This window comes from Spodoptera frugiperda, chromosome 15 (assembly GCF_023101765.2).
Source record: "Spodoptera frugiperda isolate SF20-4 chromosome 15, AGI-APGP_CSIRO_Sfru_2.0, whole genome shotgun sequence".
Lineage (NCBI taxonomy): Eukaryota > Metazoa > Arthropoda > Insecta > Lepidoptera > Noctuidae > Spodoptera > Spodoptera frugiperda.
Genome location: NC_064226.1, coordinates 14,903,489 through 14,928,634, shown reverse-complemented (window position 1 = coordinate 14,928,634; position 25,146 = coordinate 14,903,489). Strand labels below are relative to the sequence as shown.

At 37.0% G+C, this 25,146-nt stretch overlaps 2 protein-coding genes across 3 annotated transcripts in view; both read right to left on the bottom strand.

Annotated features, from left to right (window-relative positions):
* Positions 1–25,146, bottom strand: part of LOC118271476 (atrial natriuretic peptide-converting enzyme) — a 73,693-nt gene that overhangs the window by 20,902 nt on the left and 27,645 nt on the right. For both annotated transcript variants that reach the window (XM_035587578.2, XM_035587584.2), the window contains exons 3-7: positions 15,229–15,313; positions 5,264–5,471; positions 4,501–5,178; positions 1,482–1,622; positions 330–524 (exon numbers count right to left, since the gene is read on the bottom strand). In XM_035587578.2, the coding sequence (XP_035443471.1) occupies positions 330–524; positions 1,482–1,622; positions 4,501–5,178; positions 5,264–5,471; positions 15,229–15,313 (1,307 nt within the window). The remainder of the gene's footprint in view (positions 1–329; positions 525–1,481; positions 1,623–4,500; positions 5,179–5,263; positions 5,472–15,228; positions 15,314–25,146) is intronic.
* LOC118270909 (uncharacterized) lies at positions 7,393–8,574 on the bottom strand. The gene has a single exon (XM_035586714.2). The coding sequence runs from the start codon at positions 8,571–8,573 to the stop codon at positions 7,488–7,490; it is 1,086 nt and encodes a 361-aa protein (XP_035442607.2). The 5' UTR covers position 8,574; the 3' UTR covers positions 7,393–7,487.

Below are 25,146 nucleotides of genomic sequence, written 5' to 3'. Positions count from 1 at the left end.
TTACAAACCGAGAATCACTTATCACTTAGCAAACTCAATTTCCCGGCTCTGTTTGTTCGTACGGCAATTAAACTAATATGACTAGCAAACGAAACTCGTCCAATTTGAAACTTGATGTATCGAAGCGTTTGACTTGTCTATTGACTTAAAAACAAGTTCAGAGGATCGTGTAAGTATACATCTGTAATGAGCTCCTAAACTAACCGACCCGCCCCTTTTTGGAATACCTTTTCTTGGCAGTACAATAAATTAATTAATAATTGATTGCTTAAACTTTTTCAAAAAGATATTATTTCGAGCTCCTACGAGTATAAGCCGTGGTCACGTACCTGTTGGGCATCTCTTTGCCCAAAGTGCCCGATGTAGTTTGGGAACACAGTGAAATTGTATGGTATCCTATGTTGCTGGCAGAAATTTACTATGACGGGCAGACACACTCCTGGTGCTGGGTTTCTGGCACCCGGCGGATCCGTGGGCGCTGGCCAGGTCACCACTGTTGACCTATTCACTACTTGTGACACGTACTGTGGACAAACAAATCATTGGGAATTTAAAACCACCAAATAATATGGTTACTGTTGGTTATGGTTCAATATGTGCAGGTGTAAATATTTTATCAATTATCAGAATCGTCTTTATATGTCTAGCTAAAGTGGAAATGGTTTTCTTAAGGTTAATCTTAAAGTCATTTGAAAAGCCTCCCAACTGTCAAGACCTACTGCGTCGACTACTTTTTCCCCGAAAATGTTTTACAACATGTTTGTAGCCAAAAAACAATATGTATCCACAACAACGCGTCCTTCACAATGCGGCCATTGTTGTAACTCTCACAAAACAGACAAAGACGCCAGGTAAGACGGAATTGTTGGCCAAAGCCTGAAGCCCGACTTTGAGCAACGAGCACAATAATTGTTTTGTTAGCAAAGCTTTGCCTTTCCAACGTTTTTGTGGGCGACGGAGGCCTCAACTCTATGCAAGTGCTCCGGTAATTGAGTTTCTCCGTTTTGTTGATTTTTACACAGAGAGAAATATCTCACTGTGTTAACTTAGTGTTGAGCACTTTAAAAGGGTAAGTAAGAAAAATATGGCCGTCTTTCAATTCGAGCAAGATGAAGCCAGAGCAAACAAAAGCGAGTTTCGTTTAGTCGCAGTGTTTTCCTAATTTCCATGAGTTGTTGTGATCGTATTGCTACACAAAGCTGGTTCTGAAAGGAGCTGTTTTGTTAATTCACGGTCATTGTTGGCGCTCGTATTCAGAGCAAGGAAACCTGAACAACATTACCGAAAAGAGTTGCTGATTAATTCTTAGCTGGAGGTACCATAAGCTTTTAAACATTTTCATGTTCAGTGCGTTGAAATAAGTTTTGTGTTTTAAAAATTCCTTTCTTACTTTCCCCCCTCTCCCTTCTATCTCTTTAGTATTTCTCAACCATTTTATTCGCTTTTTACGAGGGCAATTGTTATTTGAAAATCGGACTCACCTGTACAGCAGGGTTGGCCCTGAAGTACGCGAACAGTGCGCCGGTGATGGCGAGCAGCGCGACTGCGTTCAGTGCCAGCTGCATCAGTCTGAACTTGTGGGGGTTGGCGTCCGTGCTCGCCCCTCGCATGTCTCGGAGCATCTGATTTCATCAAGTTACATTAGTGCAATCAAAAGTATGTAGTAGGAAATTAAGTAAACCTTAAAAAACATCTTCAAAATCAATTCTAAAGAATAACTTGTCTATTCTGCGATACGTAATCAGGATGTTACTGTCTGGCAGATTTGTGAGCATAGAAGATCAATGAAATAACAATAATCAGAATGAAACATTGTTTAGTTTCCCCGACCTAGCCCAACATATTGCATACTCATTTAGGTCGTGTTCGAGCTCGGCAGCGATTGTTTCCTCGTGGACTAACAGCGTTGGTTCGTGACTTGTTAGCCATTCGAGCCAGGAAGGGGTTATCTCCAGCTGCAGTAGCGGCCTGAATGGACCGACTCCGGCGGCCGGCAATTGTTTCATATTCTATACCGTGCTATGTGGACCCCACTGAGATATTATTGTTGCGTAATCTGTTTGGAGTTCAGAATTACTTCTTGTGACAACATTTTGATTTAGAATTAACATACGATGTCAATTTAATTGTAATAAATAAGACGGTTTGTGCTGTGTTTCAAAAAGCTTGCTTATTTAAAAACACTTATTAATATAATAATGAATAGTGTACGAGCATCGCCACATGATATAAGTTGTTTTACTTTTTACATTACTTAGCATTATATTGTTTTGTCGATTATGCTAGTTTAGCTTACACGCGCAGTCGATGTTATTTGGGTTAATAATTTGTAAAACCAGTGTTAACAAATAAATCACTCCGGTAGCACGGACACAATACAGCGGTTTTATTCCCTGACTACATCCCGTCTGCTGCAACAAACAACTTCACCACAACACCACATACTACATCTCTCCTGTACGGGCTAGCGGCTCGTACAAATAGATTTTAAAAATTAAACAACGTAGGTAAATACTTCCTTCAAAACTAAATGATAATCATCTACATCATTTGCCAACATACAGTAGGTACCTACATATCAGTACAAAGGAAGTCAATCAAATCTGCCTGAATGAACAGTTATGACAGAATATTAGTATGAGAGCCACGTTCGGAGAGCTGACCTACATCCGTCAGGTCGCATGCATCTGAGCAAGTAGCGATGTGCGGTAAAGCTGATATGAGAGCCCGCACCCCGTCCCAATCACACGATATTGAAGAGATAACGCGAACTGTGCAATTCCGGCTAGAGAAGTGAAATATAAACAAGATTCTTTCACTGTACAGAGTTACTCCAACTTATACGTCGGACGCGACGCAATCTTGAGGCATGTAAACAGTAATATGTGCCCGGGCCGCGCTCTCCTTCCTACTCGCTGGAGCCGGGCGAGCTTCCTATACCGGATACCTATGTGGCGAACACTGATTACAAACTTCCAGATTGTGTGTAGAAAACTTAAAAGGACGGACTTTAGACATTATTAAAGAGTATTACGGAACATTTTGCGGCTGAGTATGTTCGTAAAATTCATTAGGAGTTTGTCTTTATATTAAAGCACCTTGAGCTCTTGTGGAAGCCAAACTTTAACATAATTACTTTACCAGTAAGTTGCGTGACCAAATTTTGTCTTCAATGTCTTAAAAAGCTTTTTTAAATCATAATCTCCTTTCATACCACGACGATAGTTCATTCCACCTTTGTCTCAATTAAGCAATTCGTTCAATACGGTTTCTAGGTTTACAAACCCAGGCATTTACTGAACATTAAATAGCACACACAAAACAGTACATAAATCCAGTGAATAAACGTAGGTACTAGTTCAGCACCGACGTGGCTTTCTAAATTGTTATTTCTCAGAGAATTTTCAACAAGAGAAGTGGTTGGTTTTGTAATAAACAATCGATCTATGTCAAGTGTCTCGAGCCTATCGAAATAGCAATCAGTTGTCTCGATTTATTTGATATAATCCGATTAAGACTAAACCCTCCAAATGATTGGAAATCGATTTTAACTTATTAAAACGTTCTTGTGATACATTGTACAGTGTGGATTGTTTTAACTAAGTACCTACTTTAAGATTCTGTTGTTTGGTATTATAATGCAATGAGTTCATTTTTTGAACTGTATCTCCATCTTGAAAAATTAAGTTTTACTGACTTATATCGTATCTTACATAGGTATCTGCAATATTGAGAGGATTGTCAATGTAATACGTGCACGTATCTCATCTCACCGCACAATACCGTCGCTGCCCTAATCTAGAAATCGAAGCTTTTCGATACAATTCCCGTGTAAGCGACGCGACTCGATAGTGCAGCTCTTTTCACTGGATACAGCAGTACTTAAGAGAGAAGTGCTCGCGACATACAATATTGTATATGTATCAATTTATTTTACAGATGAAATTCATAAATGTAGAAATTACATTAAGGAAATAACTTGTAAAGATACATACATCTACAATTTTTGGTGACATTGTTGTAGATTACGCAAAACCTATCTGCGTAATCTTGAACAATTTCAGCTCAATTTTCGATGGTCTCGCTAGAGATATGACCTTACCATGCGCGCAATATTCCTTATGCCTTGGACCTCAACAAGGCACAGTTTTAACCGTAAACAAACGTAAAGCTTAATGCGGCGCAATATTTTAATTACACAGCGGCGGGCGCTTGCGAGCGGCACTTAATTTCACACTGGCCGTATGTGTCATACACTTATGCAGAAAAATACTTCATACTTAGTTTTACAACATTCGGTTAAACCCTGCTGCCCTGATTTTTGCAGCAATCGCAGCTATAAAAATGTTTTTGTTGCCATTTTCGGGTCGTGGAACGCGGGATGTAAAGTGTAAAATACTAACTGATATACGATTTACTGTAACTACGTGCGAAATGCTGCGGGCTTTACTATTATATTTTGCTTGGTACATTAAATAATAATTAGCTATTGTAACTCACCCGATGATGCAGGGACATATTGCTCCCGTTTTGGAATCTGACGATAGTTTGTAGCGACGCCGGCGTGGACATGCTCTTGGTGATGGAGCCATTGCCGGAGTCACGGTCCTGCTGCTCCTTCAGCAGCAGGCCACGCGCTATCTTCGCGTTGAGGCTCTTGTTCACGTGCTGGTGAGGCAGTAGAGGGGCCTCCATTGTCTTCGTCGTGTATGATGGTGAAGAAGTTTGACTAAACGAATCTGAAGACACGTTTGAGTCCTGTCGGACGCTAATATTTGACCCTGAGCTTGGTGACCGCTTTATTGGCTGGACAGTATTCTGAGGAGGTAGCGGTGCAGGAGTGAAAGTCGCAGCGTCGGGGATTCTTTGAGGGGGAGGTGCTCTTCTAGCGGAGAGTGGCTGGGGATTTCTGTTACAGTCAAGTCGTGGTTGTGGTTGCACAGGAGCAACTGTTCTTCTGTTTCCATTGGGGTCTGTTTGTGGTGGTGCGGGTGTCGTGGTGGGCGGTCGTGGCGGTGTGGGAGGTGGTACTCGACGTGGTGGCTGTGGGGAGGAACGTCGCGGCGGCGCGGGCGGCGGTACTGGCAGGGGCGTGGGCGCTACTGTTGCGGTTGTACGCTGCGGCACGGGCGGCGGCTGTGGTTGGACTGGCTGGATCTGTTGCGGTGGAGGCTGGAGCTGGTACCGTAAACAGTCACAAAACATTATGACAAAGTTGGTTCTAAACCCAAAAATACCATATTAGGTATATTGAGTCACATACCTTCATAATAGGCCGCGGTGGCGCGATCCTGGATGGTGGACAGTATGGCAGTGCGTCAGAGGGGCAGTAGACGAAGCCTGCCGGCCTCTGTGGTTGCGCAGGCGCGCACGCTGCGGTGGAGTGTCGCCGCGGGGTGCCCACGCTCGGTCGGAGTAGTTCCAGGAGCTTCTCTCCCGGAGTCGCTGCTAGACTGCCGGCACGCCCACACCTGCGCATAAAGTATTAGTGTATCTTTAATAAGCAGTTTAACATAAGAGTTTCTCTAAATAAGACTTACTATTGATTTCCTTAATTTTTATTCATAACAAGTACGCTTTATAACTAGAGCAATTAAAATACTAGCTACAACGAAGTACTCGCACAGGAATGCCATTGACAAATGTATCGGCCGGCGCTGCGGACGATTGCAGTCGAGCTGAATAGGAGAGACTATCCAATCGCCACGTCTAACGGTTTCCATTGCAATGAATCTGACAGCTATTGACTCAGCGGGAACTGTTAACGAACGTGAAGACAGATTGCGCTTAGGTATGCAAAATGTAGTTGCTATTCTTTTTATCTCAGCTATGATATTAATTTTTTAAAAACATTTTCCTCACTATTGTACTTTACTCCTGTATCGTGGTGAATTTATATACAAACTTGTCTACAATACTCAAAGCTGGGATAATTTGTGAATCACACAAATCTCTCATACACGCAACGCTTTAAGCAAATAGGGCGCACTAAATCGCAATGATTTTAAAATGGATTATACCAGTTAACTGTTCTATTGGAATTCGTCAAACCGTTTTATTTTGAAACATTGTGTAAAGAGTTGTACAAACACGGAAACGAGCGTTTCCTAGCGCGCGTGCCGGTTATTACGCGACCGACATAGCTCACACGAGGTTCATACCTCGTGTAGTGCAGGACGATACTACACAGAATGTAGCGAGTACTACTACGACTAACCCAGGGTAAAACTTCAGATTTAACTTCTGCGTAACGGATATTTTTGTTCACTTCTTAATTATTAACCTCGAAACTATGAAAAAGTCGTATACTGAAATCACAGCTGCATATGGAAACTAGAATAGATAAGTATCTAAACAACAGTTGCGTAGGAGAAAAACGTGTTATGATCCACTTGAAAATTTATCAATCTGCACTGACTAATAGACAGTCATACACTCCACTCCAATCCTATACTCTCCCGACGCCACAAATCATACATGCTTAATTAACACAGTAACCCAATCTCCCAGCCATTCATCAACATCATACACATCACAGTATCCCTGCACACAGGTAGACAGGAACTGTAGTGCCGAGCCTGTGACGTCACCCGGTGATCACGGTTCCGGGTAATGAATGGCTTGCGAGCGTCACCGGACATGTTTGTCAAGCACAGAACGCGTTAATGAACATGCCTCACTATGTCCCCGTCTGGATTCGATGTGACCTGAATAGTGGGACACTAGCCACTACTTACAAACATATAAGTAGGTACATTGTACATACCTATATGATCTATACAATTTTTTTGCTTATGTTTTTACTAAACTTTTGATCGTGACCATTGACTTTTTGTAATCTCCATTCATATGTAGAAATTTTATTAGTTGGAAAGTTGTATTTACATTTTTCTATGTTAACACGTTAAACGCCGCCCTGATTTTTTAGTCTTGATCTTTGGGCCATGGGGGGCACCATTTAGTCGACATACAATTGTTCCGTTCGGGCCGCGGGGGACACCATATGACCGCGAGTTAGAGGTGAATTTAAGCTTCGCTACAGAGCCGTGAGATACGGATTTGTAGCTAATATGTATTGAACGTGACCCCCACGGCCCTGTAGACAAAAGTACTCTACGTGGTTTTTAGTAAAAAATATAACTTTAAAAAATAAGTTAGATAATGTTGGGACAATATTTTCACTGCAAGGTTCAGGTATAGTATTGATTTATTATTATCTTATTTCGTATAAAATAACTTTTTATTACGTGTTTTATATAGTTCTTTTGTACAGAATAAAAACATATTACTATTTAGATATTGAATTAGCCAGAATCTAAGGTTTCACGATGAGTAATGTAAGAACATAGCTGAATGGACTTTTTCGGGGATAGTTTTTTGAATGAAACAACATATTTGTAAATCAGACGCACTATTTATTATTTGAAGTTATTGAAAAAAAAACAGACTTTAAATTGAGATCAACGTAATTTCTATATATCTAGTAATTAGTGTATTTTATGGAAACAATCAAAACATAAAAACGGTTTATTTGGACAAGTTTCGCAAAAAGTAACAACTTTTTTTGTTTTATTTTTGGCCAACAATCGCCCCATCACTTTTGTATTTTCTTTATAACATTGCTGACATGTTCTACGATTATTTTTACTAGTACCGTCTTTCCTAGTAAGTTTATGTCTCATTCTTTTTGGCCTTGTAACATTGTTTGAGGTTTCTTCACTTCTCATAAACAAACCCTTCAGTACCTGTTTCCTAAACTCAACTATTTGTATTTTGTTTCCAGTTACCATCTGATATAATATTAGTGCATTGACAACCGCAGTATTTAGCAGCAAGTTTATGCCAACTTTTTTATACCACTTAACGGATTTCCGTAGTGGCGAGGAGTATGCCGCCATCTGATCGGACAAATCGACTGCTCCTTTCGCTCTATTATAATCGATAACAATTTTCGGTTTCAAAACTGCTTTTCCTCGCTTTGTGATTGTCAAGAAACGGTCTGAATGCTTCGTCGAAAGAACAAGCACGTCCCTTTTATCTTTCCATTTCATGACTGTAATACCGTCGTCACTTTCTCTTGCTATATGCTCGCCTCTCTTCAACTTGGCAGTAGTAACTTCTTTAGGAATATGTTTTCTGTTTTTCCTAATTGTACCGACTAGATGCGTTTCATTTTTCAATAAATTCCTGGCTAAATCTATACTCGTGTACCAGTTGTCTGTATACAAGGTGTGTCCCTTGTTCAATAAGCCACTGCAAAGTGACATGACTACGTTTGCTGGCGTAGTATTAATTTGGTCATTTTCTTTGCCTGCATAAATATTTATTTTGTAGGTATAGCCTGGTAGAGTACATAATTTAAATTCTTTTATGCCATATTTGTGGCGTTTCTGTTTGTTATATTGGCGAAAAATGATTCTGCCACGAAATGGCACCACGCTTTCATCGATGCATAAATCTTCACCTGGATTGTAATACTTTGCAAAATTGTTGTTCATGGTACCAAGTAAGTGTCTAATGCGGTGTAATCTGTCAGATCTGTGAGAATCGTCAAGCTGGGAAAAATGAAGCATTTGCAGATTACGGGACATAATTGTTGATGCAAAATGATGACCTATTATTTCGTCCTTCGACCAGTAGTCAGACAGTTTAGGAAGTCTCACCAATCCCATAAACATAATTAATGCAAAAAAGCGTTTCATCTCTTGCACATTAGTAGGTGACCAATTACGGATTCGTGCTGCTTTTGAAACATTGCGCTGTGTGATGGTGTTAATAGCGAATTGATTAGTATCTTGAACTATCTGCTCAAAAACATCATCCGGAACCAAAAGGGAATAAAAATCAATAGGCGATTTATTTCTCATTGCTAAGCGAAGATAGGTAGGCAAGCCAGGATTTTCCGTAAAAGGTATAATTCGACGCTGGTTACCTGTTGGTAGTGACCAAGTGCGTGTAAACGGCGTCGTCTGCCCCGAGGTAGCTGGAACTGAACTCTCTTCTGACTCGCTCTCTTCACTATCTATCACCATAATTCGACGACGTTTACGCGAAACTGGTTGAAAATTGTCTTCTTCATCGGAGCTTATGTGGAAACTATTATTCAACAAATTAATTTCAATTTGATCAATTTGTGATAAATCGTCCTGACTTATATCAAAATCTTCGAAAATATCCATTTTAAATTAAATGTATCGAATAAAACTAGAATCAATTTATTTAACATAAACAAATGAGTGAAATAATGGCACGGTAGCAACGTATAGTAGGTAACAACCTCAGTTAGTCACTGACACAAGGCGCGAGCGCGCGGGAATCGCAACACGATTGGCGGCGAAAATGCACGAGGATGACCGACACCTCGACCCCCGCGGCCCCCGCAAGCGAACACGCAAATTATTTACTGCTGAGGCCATGGGGGACAACTAATGGGTGACAGTAGTATTTTAACAAAATAAAGTTACTAATTTATTTTTTTCATTTTATTTTATGTTATTTACCATATTTTCTTGCTTCTTAATTAATAAAAACGTATATTAAAAATAAGATCAATAACAATTTTTAACCTGCCTTCTTCCAATTAATAAGTGTGGCTCATATGTAGTCCCCCATGGCGTTTAACGTGTTAAGCGATGACCAAAATAACTAAGTATACGTATTTGTTAATAATGTTATGTTCAAAAATATTCTACACTATTTCTGGTAGGAATCTGTTCGGTTACCAGGCTTCGATTTACGTAATAAACAGACTCAAGTAAAATATTTGCCGTGAAATGGTTTCCAGACACTAAAACTTAACACTCCTCGAGAGGTTAACTTTGCAAACAAATAAATTAAATATTAAACTGTAGCGAGCAAAATCATTAATTGGTTTAATGTAGAGGCACTCAAGTGGCGCGCTCTTACCTGCAGACTTTGCGTCTTAAGCTTAATGATGAACCTTTACTTTCTAGTCTAATGGGCCTGTCTGTCATGTCATGAAGTAGCTCTTGTACTATTGTACTTGAACTATTAAATATTTCAAACCTTGTTCTGAAGATATTGAGCATTATCTGTAAAACCAATTTATTCTACGCCTCGTTCTTAATCCCTTTCAGAAGTAGGTCAAGATACTGTCATATTGCCATTGCCTAAAGTTTTGTTTCCGTGCCATAACAAAGAATTTCGAATCAAAAAAGAATTCTATAATCACACCTATAGCAATCGCCTTTACGACCAATAAATAAGTCAGTTGGCCGATACGTGGCCGGTACAAACAAAATCACTTCACCGGCATCCACATTACCGAGGTCATTAGCTTAATAGTTTGTAAAGTTTAATGACTTAGTACCTACAAACAATACCACACGTTTGTTTACACCTTCACAAAAACTATATGGGTCCCATGAAAAGTAGAGAGCGTTCTGGTCTATCCATTAGGCGGACAAATGAAGCGGGTGGAGGAGTTGATTACATGGACGTAATGAATCGAATGCTTTGATTCCACACTCACCGGCCGCGGCGACTGGCGAACCAACTCCAGCTATTTCATTACCACCTTATAGTATGAAATGCAGAATTTCTTTATGGATTTTCACCACTTTTTTACCAATCGTTAAAGTACTTGTGAAAATAAAATCGAGTAGAAAATCAAACTACTACTTTAACAAATTAGTTTAGTATGTGTTTAATAGTTAATTAATGATAAGTTATATAGTGTTCTACCGTCAAGCATTATTCTTCAGCAATTACGGATTGTACTAGAGAACTAAGTTTCAGTAAAACACTTGAAGTGGAATAAGAAAATTAAACTTGCGTGTACTGCGAGTGGGAGGGAAGGGGTGAAGCGGGCGGGAGGGGGGGACAAATTTAAACGTCTCGCAAATTGGTGTGATTAATTGTGCTCCGACGAAACATGTTGCGGCCGACATGTCGGCCATGTCGCGAATATCTGATGATAATTGTAAGGAATTCCGATCGAATTCCATTTGTTTTATTGCTTCTGCGGTGTTTCACCGATTCGCAGAACGATGTCCGATTTTTGGGAATAAATCAAATTACTCGTCACTCGTTATTTATTGCTCGACCACAGCAGATTGAACATGCGATACGACTTTCATTATTTTGTAAATCATTGATACACCACTGCTGCCCGGTCTCACAATAACTGTGTATATCGTATTATATTGCTTCATCCATATTAAAGTAACGTCCAACTGTGTGTCACTGATACACTCAAACCTCTGAATGCTCTTCAATTCCTTTATAAGATTATGTTTGACATATCACTAGAAAGGTTTGTTTGAAGAATTCCTCTTTTCCACTTCAAAGCATGTGAGGGATCGATTTATAAATAAGTACAGAGTAGTGGACTGTAGCCTATTCAACGTGTAAATAATGGGAACACGGATTTCCCAGAAGCGAAATATTTACGAAACGGTGGTGTGGTTTCGTGTCGTTTAAATAAAGTTTATTTTCGAGTCAAAATCAGTGGTCGTTGGTAACACGCCGCTTATGTAAATTTAATATCAACAAATATTGTTGTAAATGACTTGGAGCTGTTCCAACTGCTTGCCCGCTAATGGAATGAGCACGGAGCCCGTGCCGCACATATACTTGGAATATTTTTGAGGGCTACCACCGGAAAATTTACAGCGTAATAACTGAATTTTCTAGTCTTTTTAAAATAAACTTCTTGTTTAATAAAGTTGTATTATAAAAACTGAAAACGATAGAGACTATGAGAATACTAACGTATATTATTACACACCATCTGAATAGTTAAGATAAAAGCTAAATATATATTCTCAATTTGTGGAGAACAATCTTGTGGCTAGTTACAGTCATGCGAAACAACCGCTCTCCTAAGTTTAGGTTCTTGTCGAGGTGTCTATTTAAAGGTGACTTGTTGAGTTGATATACTGGTTTCCATGCAAACGTCTTCTTTTGCTAAGAAGTAAAATCAATTAAAACTCGAAGTGAACAGCAGTATCCTCTAAATGTTTGGTTCCTAACTACAAACAAACGCATTTGTTCAGCAATAAACGTATTTCGGCTAATGTCGATGAATAAAAGTTGATTCAGTACCGACCTCAAAAAATGACAATAAAAAAGGATACATAACTCAGTGGGTCTGCAAAAAATTGAGTCCTTAGACCATCGATTACTCTTCAGACATATCCTTCATTCCTATCCTGATTGTCCTAAACCCTTAGGAACGCAGCAATACCTACTCGTATACGTCCCTTGGTTGATTGATGAGAGGGTCCTAGGTACTCGCCAGCCAATATCTTGGTACAGAGTACTGCGACGTGACTAAATGAGACAAATTTGTCACACACAAGCGACAAAGGGCCTGTGATTAATTGCTGTTTAGAGGTTATGTTAGAATTGTTTATACCTGCACGGAATTTCACTCGGTTTCATAATATATGTAAGCTTATGTGAACTTGTTTCCATGTCTATGAATGAAGATTTTAGTGGTATATAAATTTTCATTCATAGAACTAGCTTCTGCCTGTGGCTTGGTCTGCGTTCCTATGGGATAAAAAGTATCCTATCACCCGAGTCAGTTCATACCCTGTCTGTATACCAAATATCATCAAAATCCGTTCCTTAGTTTCAGTGTGATTGACGGACAAACATCAAGTGAACCAAACTCTCTGACCTCCGCGACCTCTGCTTTCAATTAAACCGCTATCGTTAATTTCATCAGCCTCCTATAGAACCTCCTCCTATCATCCATTACATCTATGGATTTACCTATCAGCTTTCAATTTAAAGTTTCCAAACAGATCGAGATCAAGTTTGTTATCAATCTCCGAATTCGGAAAATTTGTTTGGAAAAAAACCTTCTTTGAGTTTTTCCCGAAATTATTGCGAGTGAACCTGATTTTTTTCATTTCCTTTTGATACGAAGTTGGTTTTCCTTATAATTATATTTACTCACGAGTCGCCTCTAATCTAGGTACTGAATTAACTTCGAATAAAGTAATTGGGATATGAACTGGGAAAAAGAATCTTACTAAAAATATTATATTAAATATTGATGATAACTTTTCATTTGTTCGGTTTGTCAATTAGATAGTTTTCTACCATATCTTATTTCATTGAAGAGAAATGTCTAATGAACTTAGTTCTGGTACACAACTTTACGTGTTTCTCTCAGAATTGCAGTCAGTCAGCGACGAATGTCTGTCAAACTTTAATGTAGAAGCCTAATAAGCTTTCCCCACTTAGCATAGTTGAGAACTTGGGTCATTAAATGCTCTATTACGACTATTAACATTTCATTTTGAATTTGTATTCAGTTATTTTATATCAAACTTAAAAATAATATGAAACACTTTTGGAACATCGTAGCGTGTAATCGACGTAGCCGCTACGAACGCTACGCCGTAGCAACATCAATACTCTTTATCAGCTACGTAGTTTCATGATCTTTTTCGATTGTGATTGCGTGTAGGCAAAGTAACAAAGTCAATAAAAAGCAAGTTATTATGTGTTATTAACTGGCGGGCAGCCGTCAGCTGTCCTTCCATCGTAATATCTGTTACCAGGTAGGACAGATTATACCCTAATGTCCTGCCTTTTGTATTAAACCACTTTTTACTAGACGTCTATTGATATAATGTCCTAGGACGGCTTCTCGCTTTGTGTTCCAAATGGCTTACAAACTTAGTGATAAATGTCAAATCTGTTTTATACAAAAGGGAGGATGGCAACAGTATTCTGTTCTAGGATTTCATATTATGGTAATTGTACAAGGTACTTAAGTTTAATACTACGTTAAGACACCCTTACATAGTAATTCGGGAGTTCTTATAGCTTAATATTCTCGTCATACCGTAAACTCGCTGAAATAACATGTGCTTATATTTATGTATAGCTTCTAAATATCTTGGAGGTGGAGGATTGTGCAAAAAGTAGCTGTTTACGTATCATCAGCGCACGTAAACAAACTCGTTAGATTAGGGTCGGCGCGCATTAAACGCGCGGCTTTTCACTCGCAGATCGTCAGTTGTTGATAAATCGCTAAAAGTATTGTGTTTTGTTTACTTTTAATCATGAATGGGACGAATGCAGATTTTTATTCGGAAACAGAAATGTTTGTATTCGTTTTGTAGTTCTGTTTTTAGTATTGGTTTTTATAGCTACTGTTTTTAACGAAATTAAATCTGGAAACGTTTTTGAAACGGTGCTTCTTTTATTTCTATGAATGGATTTTATAAATACACGCACAAGCTGGATTAGACTCAAATGGATTTGTTTCATAAATAGTAATTTATGCAAACAAATCTATGTTTATGTTTCAATAGATATTGATTTCCAAAAGCCAAACAAATACTTTTATTCATTCTAAATAATACTGTGCAGATATGCGTACCTATACATATAATATGAAATGCTTGAAACAACAGATTCTCCGAGCGCTGATTTTATCAGTGCAGTGGTGCAATAAGACGGTCGTCACCAAGTGAAGCGTAATGAGCGCCTGCAGTCGACAGCCCGTGCAGCCTGACTCGCTGCAAACTTGCCACACACTTGCTATATTAGTTTGCACGGCAAATGATGATGCAACCACTTTAAATCGACTTACTACTTCGCAGACAGTTATATGAGATTGTCGAGTGTCCTATTTGCTCATTGTCCACATTATTATCACAAGAGTTTTAATGAAGTTTGTATACTGATGTTTATATGAGTTGGTTTTGTTTTATACGAATGATTCAATCGTTAAAAATATAAACCAAAAAAATAATAATAAAAAAATATGAATCTGAAACAATATTTGTAAAAATGAATAATTAATTCGAACAACACCAATAAAACCTCAAGTTGCGAACAAATCCGTTTAATTAAAACACAAGACTAAAGTTTTCGCAATAAGAGCGTCCCGCGGTGAGTCGCGCGGCTTGCGAACGGCCCGTGAGTTACAAAGTAAACTCCGCGAGATCGCTAACTAGATTAATGTGGAGTTACAGCCATTTGTTGGAGTTATACCGATGACCCGGCCGTGACCGACAAATTAAAGGTAAGCTAGATTGTACCTTCAAGTCAAAAGTTAAGATGACACAAAAACTATAGAAATGAAAAAGTGTCGTCTGTTGAGAAATGAATTCTTAATTTGACATTTAATGAAATTTTAGAGACGTTGATTAAAACCGAGATTTTTGAGAAATGCTTTAAATAATTCAATTTAGTTGTTTCATTTCAGAGATATTTGAATATATTGTCAGTGGTACTCACCGTCCTTTGACGGAGTCGTCATCGTCTGCGGAGCCATCTCCTTGCAGCTGCATGCCGCCCTGCGCCCACGTCACTGTCAGCCAATCTAAGGACAAATAAAAAGCTGCTCTTAGATAATACACAGATATATTTTATTAGTTCCCAATAAAATAGACATGAACTAAATCTAGGCAAACTATTTATATCCAGTCTGAAAGTCAAAGTGACGTATCAAGCATGTAAGTACACTTACAAGGGAAAACCGATCAATACTTTATATATAGAATAACCTTCCCGATAATCTTTATTAATGCCAAGATCTAATATACTAAATATAACTAGGGTACATCCTTACTGGAAATACGCAATCTCTTAGAGATAATATACTTTGGAAGTTCATCTTATATCCCCGTATTTCGAATTAAAACTCCGTCTTCAAATAAAAACTTGGGTTGGAACTTGTAAAAGTTGTCGGTGAAGAAAGTTTATACCGGAATATAAATCATTGAGTCACACGTAGGTTTCAATAGGCAGGAATAACGAACTGCTTCTGGCGGTCTCTTGTTACGGACAGTACGATAGAACAAGGCTCACACTTAATATAGGGAGAATTATATGAAAAACTTGCCGTAGATAGAGAACTTACACATGGAGTCTTTTGTCTTTAGCGCTTCTTTTAAAAAAACATGTTTTACTGTAATCAAATCATCAGTAAGTTATGCTAAAGGTCTTCACTTGAATTATTAAATGCGAATCTAATTACATACTGAACAGAAATCTCATAGAGAGACATGTTCTTGTGGCTACAGTGAAGAGATTACTGAATCCAAAGTTACAAAGTCATACACACTGGACAGATTTTAATCACACACACAACATCTCAGTATAGACACAATTACACATAAAAAAGAGAATACACACGAAGTCTTTTTGTAGAAGTTGTGAATAAGTCCGCACGGATTGCGAAGCCACGCTTCGGAAATCAAACAGAAAAGTACTGGGACACTTTGTACTCAGATCAGGGGCTGTCCCTTCGCAGATAACTTCCCGATCGGTAATTGAATTAAACACGGCTAATGGGATGAAGGTTCTTGATCTGCACAAAGGGCTTCCTTTAAATTGTCTGCAAGGATATATCGGATCATTTAGAGAATTTTAATAAAACGAGTTTTCTACCTTGAAAGGGATTGTAAGTTAATGTGTGTCCAGCTTTAAGGGTTACACTGGAATTTGAAATGTGTTAGATTAGAATACTTTAGTTTTATATGATTTAAGGTAATGACTAATTTTTAATTAGTATTTTGACGGCTTTAATTAATTAAATTTCCATGAACTACGTCGTTCTAAAAGACAACCTAAAACTTTCGTTACCTTGCTTATCTTATCTTACTAATATTATAAATGCGACAGTTTATGAGTATGTTACTCATACACGTCAAAACAGCTGAAAGTATCGAGATGAAATTTCGAACAGGAATAGATTGTGGTCGAGACATAGACATGGGCTACGTCTTAACCTATGGGAACGAGAGCGAAGCCGCGGGCAGACGCTAGTAGTTAGATAAATTATTACAAAATTAAAAATTGTTTATAAAGCATGGCTTTATATCCCTGGTATACAATAAATATTACATTTACACAGGACACCCCTTCCTGGAATAAAAGTAAAATTTTAATAAGGTTGCTAATAATAATATTAACGTTCTTTATTACGGAGACATTTTCTCGGCTCGTTCTCAGAAAATTATCTGAAGGAAGAAAACTTGAATAATTTCAGAATCTTTATTATGAAAATTACTTTGAATATTAAGTTTACCTTTGTCGTGACACCGCAGCGGTGCGCGGTACCATCACTTACTACATTGTTCCATCCTCTTTTATTTACCGCGGTCATTTCTTATTCTGTTGGTGATTTTAAAAGTGGATATGTTATGATAATAAACTATATGTATACCCGTAGGAACATCAATGTGGAGACAAATGGTATGTGTTCAGCATTGTTTTAACATCTAGAAATTTCTGTTAGAAAGTTAAACAGTATTTTTTTCTAAATCTACACAGTATAATAATTGGTATCTAAGCCATCAAGAATTTGTTTCCAACACACAAAAGCAAATTAACACGTTAAACGCCATGGGGGAACACACGTTAAATTTGCCTTCAATAGCAAATTAATAAAAAGTAAAATACGCTTTATGATTCCTCATGGATTACCACAAATGTTGACTACCCGTAAAAATATTTCCTCAACAAAATATTTCTTTCTTTTTTACTTACAAAACAAAAAATATATTTACTTCTAAATGAAACAAATTGTTTTGCGAAGAAATTCATTATTTACGTAAGAGTGGTTGTCATAGCAACGCTCCCACAATCCCTTAAACTTGGCTACTGCTTCTCGCGAAACCTTTACAAAAGGACTCAGTACAATACATTGTTATTCTTTGCTTTGTTTTACAATTTCACTGGTTTTTTGTTTGTAATTAATAAAACAAATGGAATTGATTCCTTTTGATACAATTTTGAGATTTTATTGGCGAGACAATACATTGTGACTACCAGTAAACTCTAAGATTTTTCCAGGAATTTTCTGGGCTTTTATCGCAATATTCTATTACTACGAAATCTAAACTCGATCTTAAAATTGTTTTTATTTGTCGAACGCTACATTAACCACAAGCAAAACACACGAGGTACATGTACACGACAGATACTGAATAGATAATGACAACACAATATAATCACAAAGCATTCCCCGGATAGTCGCAATGCTCGCGCGAACATATCTCGCGTCACTCCACATAGCTCGGCTGCTATGAAAAGGGTTGAGACGGCATTATACCTGCTAGGATTTATACTCATAAATACGCAGCCATGTAAAGGCTGGCGCACATGCAACGTTTTCATTAACTGTCGACTTTTCATAGACTTTTTTATTGAAATTCAGTTCAATTCAATCGAGTTGCGCATACAATCGATTTCAGTCGATTTATCTACTAAATAATTCTAAAATTTTTCTGTAGGCAACCGTCGAATTAAAGTGCTGCTAAAAATCGATGTTATATGTTTAATCGATATTTTGCACAAATAATACATTGCAATATAAAAATGAGCCGTAATCTATTCCCTACCTAATCCACCTTTTAATTCAAAGGCAGATTGATTTGACATTTTGATTTTTTTATCCATCAAGTATCGTGTTGACAGTATGGACACTGTAATGTATTTACTACATTGCCATAAGCTTAAGAAATAAGTACAACAAAATAATTGTTCAACTAAAAGTCATGTATGCGCTAACCCTAACTCTATGTATGGAGGATTGCAATAATGTTTGACTATTAATACGTCGCGTCGTGTCGCGTCGCACTGGACCAGGGATAAGCACTCGATTTTATAAATACCTGATATTATCCCGACATATTGAGGCGGTTATTTGCAGATGTCATGTTTATTGCTGTTTGATTTGTGTTGTGTTGCCTTTTATTTGATTTAGTGGTTTATTATTTGAGTTTAAATCGTTTTTTTGTTTTCTAACCTTGTGTGTTTTTTGTTAATCGATTCTTAATCAAGCTTTCATCAATCAAATCTTGATTTCTTAATAAAGTAATGAAAAGCGCAGAATTGATTTAAATTGCCTCTCATTAATGAAAACTATGAATCTACTTTTGTAATAATTTTGTTAGTAGCAATCATTAAACTGAGAACACAGTTATAACATGACTAATGAATAACTTACTTAACTCCTTAGTAAAGACAACAAACTACAAACAACTGAAATAAAAAGTAGTTGCAGTTGAAAGATGGCGGTACTAGTGGTGCCTACAAGTAGACAGTGTGCGAGGTGTTGGCTGGCCGCCAACAAACATAATAACTGCTCTCTTTGACCTGTGAGCACCATACTCCATCCCATACTACACTACACACTTTTTGCACTACAACGACGGCCAAGCAAAATACACTGATACTTTTCATCAGCGTATGTAACGTGGGCCATCTAAAGTAATATGAAACGAATTGTACAGTGAAATGTATTTGCCTACACGAAATTAAAAAGCTACGAGTGTTGTACAGAAAGCCATCCCATTTTGTTTGAGTTTTAATAAATTAGGAAGTATTCTGAATTCTCTAATTAGATAAATAACTGATTTAATCACTTAGTTTCCAAAGGGGTCTACCAAACCGTTTCCATTTTAATCGTCGTCCAAAATCATCACCTTATTAAATATACTTTATTTTTCCCAACTCAAAGCACTTGTGAAAATCTCTATAAATACTAGCACCAACATAGTTCACATGACTGAGATAATATTTGTGTATCTATACATTATTGTAAAGACTCGCTATGAGATTTTCATATCACATTATGCAGAATCCAAACGTCAGATATTTGAAGAGGGTAGATTGAACCGTCTCCTGAGACGTTTTCCCTAATAGTTTGTACACTCACACTTATTCCCTCGTGTTTACGGTATACCGATTGTGATCATAAAATCATATTTTTCTGCTGTCAAAGCGAACCGTGGAGCTAAAAATACCTATAAGTCGAAGCCATAGTTTAAAGAGCTTAAGCTTTGGATCTTGACTTCGAAGTTAGGACTTTATCATACTATCGGATGTCGAGCGTCTTCAAATCGGAGCAGACAAACGTGCGTGTAACGAGTTTACCGCGGATAGCAGCGTGGATGCCATGTTACTAAGTGTATTGTACGTCATTAACTTGCTACAAACACGCGACGAAAACTTCGCAAATTGGCAACGGGTAGGTGACGTCTTCGCCGTGCTTCGCGGCGTGTTCGTGGCGCATTCTTTGCGTTCCTGTCCCGCCCCGTAGCCGCTGGCAAACCGCTAGTGTGATAAGGCTCTTAGAGAAGTTTAGTAAAAACATTTTTTTTTCTAGGGAGATAAAAAGAGGTACACGTATAAAATACAACACCTAAAATCCCGTAAAATAAATACCTACTAATAAATTAAAATCTGAACTGATAGACAAAGAAAAGTCTACGATCTCCTGAAACCATCAGATAAAAATCACATTACCATTTACATCATGTTTTTGACTCAATATGAAATAGAAGTCAATAGGTATTATTAAAGCAAATAGTTTGATACGATCAAATGAACTGTTATGATTGAGTTTCATATCACAAAGGTACGAGTACATATCAAAAACCAATATCTCGCGATACCAAGCAAATGTACATAAAACAAGAAATATTGAGCTTCAATATAACTTGGAAATGTATATTATGAATTATAATTTATGTTTTTGATACATAAGCGAAATATTTGCGAAAAATATTGTTTTTGTAATGTCTCACACAAGACCTTATCTACTAACGTTGAAGTGATTCTGTTACTATGTTTCTTTTTATGAATCTGAGTGGATTTTGTAAAATGTTTTAAGGTTTTAAAAGACAAATACCTACTAACAGCATAAAATGAAAATGATTCTAATGATTTTCAGAATTATTTTCGTACTTACCTAATTATAAAAAGTGTATGTAATAAAATAAAATACTTAATATTCATTTATTGACATTAGATAAAAACCATCGCTATTCAAATAGATACCCAATTCAGCGCAACCTTTCATAAAATGACGAGCAGTCTCAGGTACATTTCTCTTAAATATCAATTTGCTAGTATCGTATGCCACTCGAAATTTAAAGACTCTCAGACCATTGAAAAAGCATTGAAACAAATTAAATAATATCAGCAATACTTGCTAATTGGCAGTAACATTTAACCAAGAGATTTAACCTTTACCCAAGTTTACAACAAAATCTCATTTTAAGGACCGTTTTGTATTTCACGGGAACTGAAGTACCCATCGAGTGGCGCTCCACTAAATTCGGTTAAAAAGAAAATTCAATTGTGAAACATTTTAACAGTTTATTATTTTCTGTAATTTCCTCGTGGTCTGGTTAATTTGTTTTCAAGAAACCGAAAATGTCAATTGGTTTACTTTGAAGTCTATTATTATGGTCTCTTAATAAAGAAATATTTACAAAGTTTTGTGATCAATTAAAAATTTTAAAAAATGTTTAGCTACCTAGTAGTGATGGGGTGTACCTAGTATTTACCTTTAGTGGTACAAAATCAGTAGGCGTTGATACAAGACCGGTGGGCATTAAAAAAGTAAGATAAAATATTTTCCAACGAGGAAAAATCACGATATTTATTATAACAGAGATAGACTTGATCTTGGAGAAGCAGGCGCATTATGTCCAGCAGGAGACACTAACAGTGAATAATTAATTAACATTTTCATAGCCATCTTTCACTAGAACAGCACGTGACAATATAGCATGTAATATATAACCATTAAGTTAAACACGAGTACCTCCGTAACATATTGCGAGCATATTAATCTCACATCCTTTAATTTCATCATGGAACTAATATAGCGAAGCTGTTAAAACTGGGAGGATATAACGTGGTCTGCAGACCCTAGTTTAATCGAATCTCGGCTGATTTATGCAAAGCGATGAGTTATGGTCCTCCACCTATTACGTAGGTAGGAGTACCTGGAGGCCGGAGGTCTGAGGTGGCTCCCCTGAGCGTCCATCAAGCTTTTGTTGTTAAACAAAGGCCGATGAATACTGTTTTAAGTTTATGCTCCCGATTATAGTGTATCTCTTAAATGAAAGTGGTTTTTGATAATATACGTTAAGCTTGGAATTTAATTACAAGAAAAGAGCCGGACTATATGATTAGCAGTAAAAAAGATTTTGTTTAATAAATTATGATTTAGATTCCGTCCAACATCCACTGCAATACGAATTGAATCAAAACAATCATCCAAAGTTAAATGTGAAAATAAAACGTCCATACTTTCCGCGCTTGTATTCAGCTACACAAATAATGAAGTTACATTCTCACACGTTGAATATTCCCTCCGTGGACGAACCCAATTATCCAGTCGCTAAACCCAACACATAGCTAATGTAATTACTTACAGATTCTAGGAAAAATAATTGTATTGAAAACTCAGTTTGTTACTTTTACCTTTTGTTACCGTAAAACATGGCAACTTTACCATATTTTAGAACAAAACACGAAATATATTTTTAACCATAAGACGCATAGAAACCAAAACTATATATTTAGAATTGTAGTCTATCTGGCTCACTTTACCGTAATCGTCATTAAATACAAACACTTATTTTAGCCGTAGTAAAGAAAAAACAACATGGGTAAAGATACCAAATTTTTGGCAACTTTACCTACGCGCCGTATTCATCGTGTATTGCATATTAAAGAGTTGTTGAGGTACAGAGGGCTTCATCTAGGACCTCTTCGTATTATAATGCAAACAATATGAGGAAATCTATAAAGATAACGGCTACACAGACATTAGGGAAAGTTGCCACGGGTTTCATCGTAATTTACATACAAATAATTTGTTACGCTCGGGGTTGTCAAAAAAGGAGGAACTTTTTTATGACATGTATATTTAAAAAAAAATTAATAAACCTTAAACCTAAAGTAAAAAAACGCACAAATTTCTAACATAAATATTATTCCCTTTTAAACTAAATTAAGTTCTAAAATTTTAAGTATTTATGTTTAAAATTGTAAAAAAGGCTACAAAATAATGTTTAATCCTTGACTTTTTAATTTTATGACTTCACTATCTCCATAGCTAATTATAACATCACTTCCGTATAATGTTTATAGTGTCTAGCTCCGAGTTTTCTGCGGTTTTGTTTCATGGGAGCCATTTTGGCTGTAAAACAAGAGGTATTATTAAATACATTATATCTTATCATCCAGGATATTCACTATTATGCTGTGAAATTTAGGTATTCGAAAATGGTTACATACACACAAACAAGAAAAAAACATTTATTGCCAACCCTAACTGTAGGTAAAGTTGCCACAAAGCAGGCCGTGGCAACTTTACCTAACCTGTGTCAACATTACCGAAGCGATTGTTTATCAATAAATTAAAGAAAAAGCAATTGCTGACATTACAACAGTAATCCCAACTATAATATACATACAAGATCAAAATTTCACTCACCTGTGACAAATAGTTAAGGCTCTGTAAGCACAATTTAGGAACAACTAACTTTTAGCTCATTTTCACGCATACATTGTGACGGCCATTACTGGCATAATAGCAGTCTTACGTCTACGCAAAATATAGTAAATATTTCCTTTTAATGTCTAAAAAATACTTCTATTACAAAACAGAATTCTAGTGGGTAGATTTTTAGATAAATGAGTTTATACCGAATACCTATAGTATGGTAAAGTTGCCAAGGGCCCGGTAAAGTTGCCATAGTTTACCGGTACATATATCAGAATGAATTCCAGATACTGGAACAGGAAAATTAATGTATTAAGGTGGCTCATCTACTTAAATTCCGGGAAGAAAGTAATACATTAGGTTTTATTGAAACGTGCCTTAGTCCGGCCATGATAGCCGAATAAATTAGCTCCAGCGGATGAATACTTAGACGGGGAGCAAAGAGGTCGAATATCTCAATAGCTTCGCGACTTGAATAAATTTTGATCGAAGAACTAATGAGAATACCTAGCAGGTACTATGTCCATAGATGTGAAAGTGTAATGTAAATTTCCAAGGGCAACATGAAATATTGCAATATCGAAGCAACTTATTATAACTGAATTATGTAATTACAAACTCAGCAAAACATCAAACCCTTAGTTCTTTTTGATGAAATCTAAGCAAAGAAAGCGACACATTCTGAAGAAGTTGGTTGTTCAGCCAATTATCTAAAGAAAATGCTACGAAAACATGATAACGTAATAGATTTTTATCAAATATGGGATTTATTGAGGGCACATCATCATCCAATGACTTCCTCCGACTTGGATGAAGCGAAAGAGAGTGTCAGACTCTACTAACTAAAAACCATCCCATTCCTACTCCTGTTTTTCGAGCCGGAACCCCGGTAACCCGCTAGGCAGTCCACAGCTCCGGGCAAATAAGGGTCTAGAAGTAAGATTGGACGTTTAATGGACTCGGTGGACCTGATGAAATGAACAAGCTGGCTGTAATTACAGTGATTCCGTTAAAATTCAATCTCCATAACAGCAGTGGTGCTTTACGACTCACATAAATCCAAATCGGATAGATTAGGGTTGTCTCTCATTTTCTTACTCTTTGTAAGGTAGCCAAGATATATGATACGTTTCAGAGTTTCATGTTTTGTATTATTGAAAAATAATTACTGCACCTAATTCCATTAAATAAAAGACGATGAAATTGTGTAAGGATTAAATTATGCATATTTTTATAGAGTGCATGGTGCCAAAATATCTACTGTGTTTTCTTTCAATACTTTTATCAAAATGTCAAAAACAATACTTTTCTATGAACTTGAAGATTGCAACTTATGACGTCATCAAATTTTTGATCACACAAGTACCTAATACTTTATCTTTGCAAGACTTGAAAAAAATGTAAATATTCTGTGCATCTTAACCAGAAGATTGACAACCCTGCGTTTACTATCGCCAGTATAACTTAGACAATTATGAAGGGTGACCTCCATTACTCCGAGATATTACCTCCAGCATCGACACTACAGTCAGTGCGATCGATTCCTGATGTTTGATCTAAGTTACTAAATACAATAAAAAATCTTTGTCAATTTCAATATCACTTAATATAATATGACTAGACCTGAAATATAACGGAAATAACATTTTCGTAATGATTTTATACTTCACATAACAGCACAATAGATTGATATTTTAGCTTAAGACTTTGATTGCCAACAAAAATCTGTTGAAGGTAAATCCTCAACTAGCGCCGGTCACTTTTGCTCCCCATGGTGTTTAATGTGTTAAGTAAATATCTTACCACCTACCTAATATGGAGCAAAATGAACTATCTTTATCTTTTCTTCATAAAACTGTGGGGCACAGCAAACAGCTGAGTGTTCCTAATCACTAAAAACA

Bases quoted from the DNA above. Each gene is read 5' to 3' on its own strand.
- LOC118270909 (XM_035586714.2), bottom strand. From the start codon at position 8,573: ATGCTTCATTTTTCCCAGCTTGACGATTCTCACAGATCTGACAGATTA.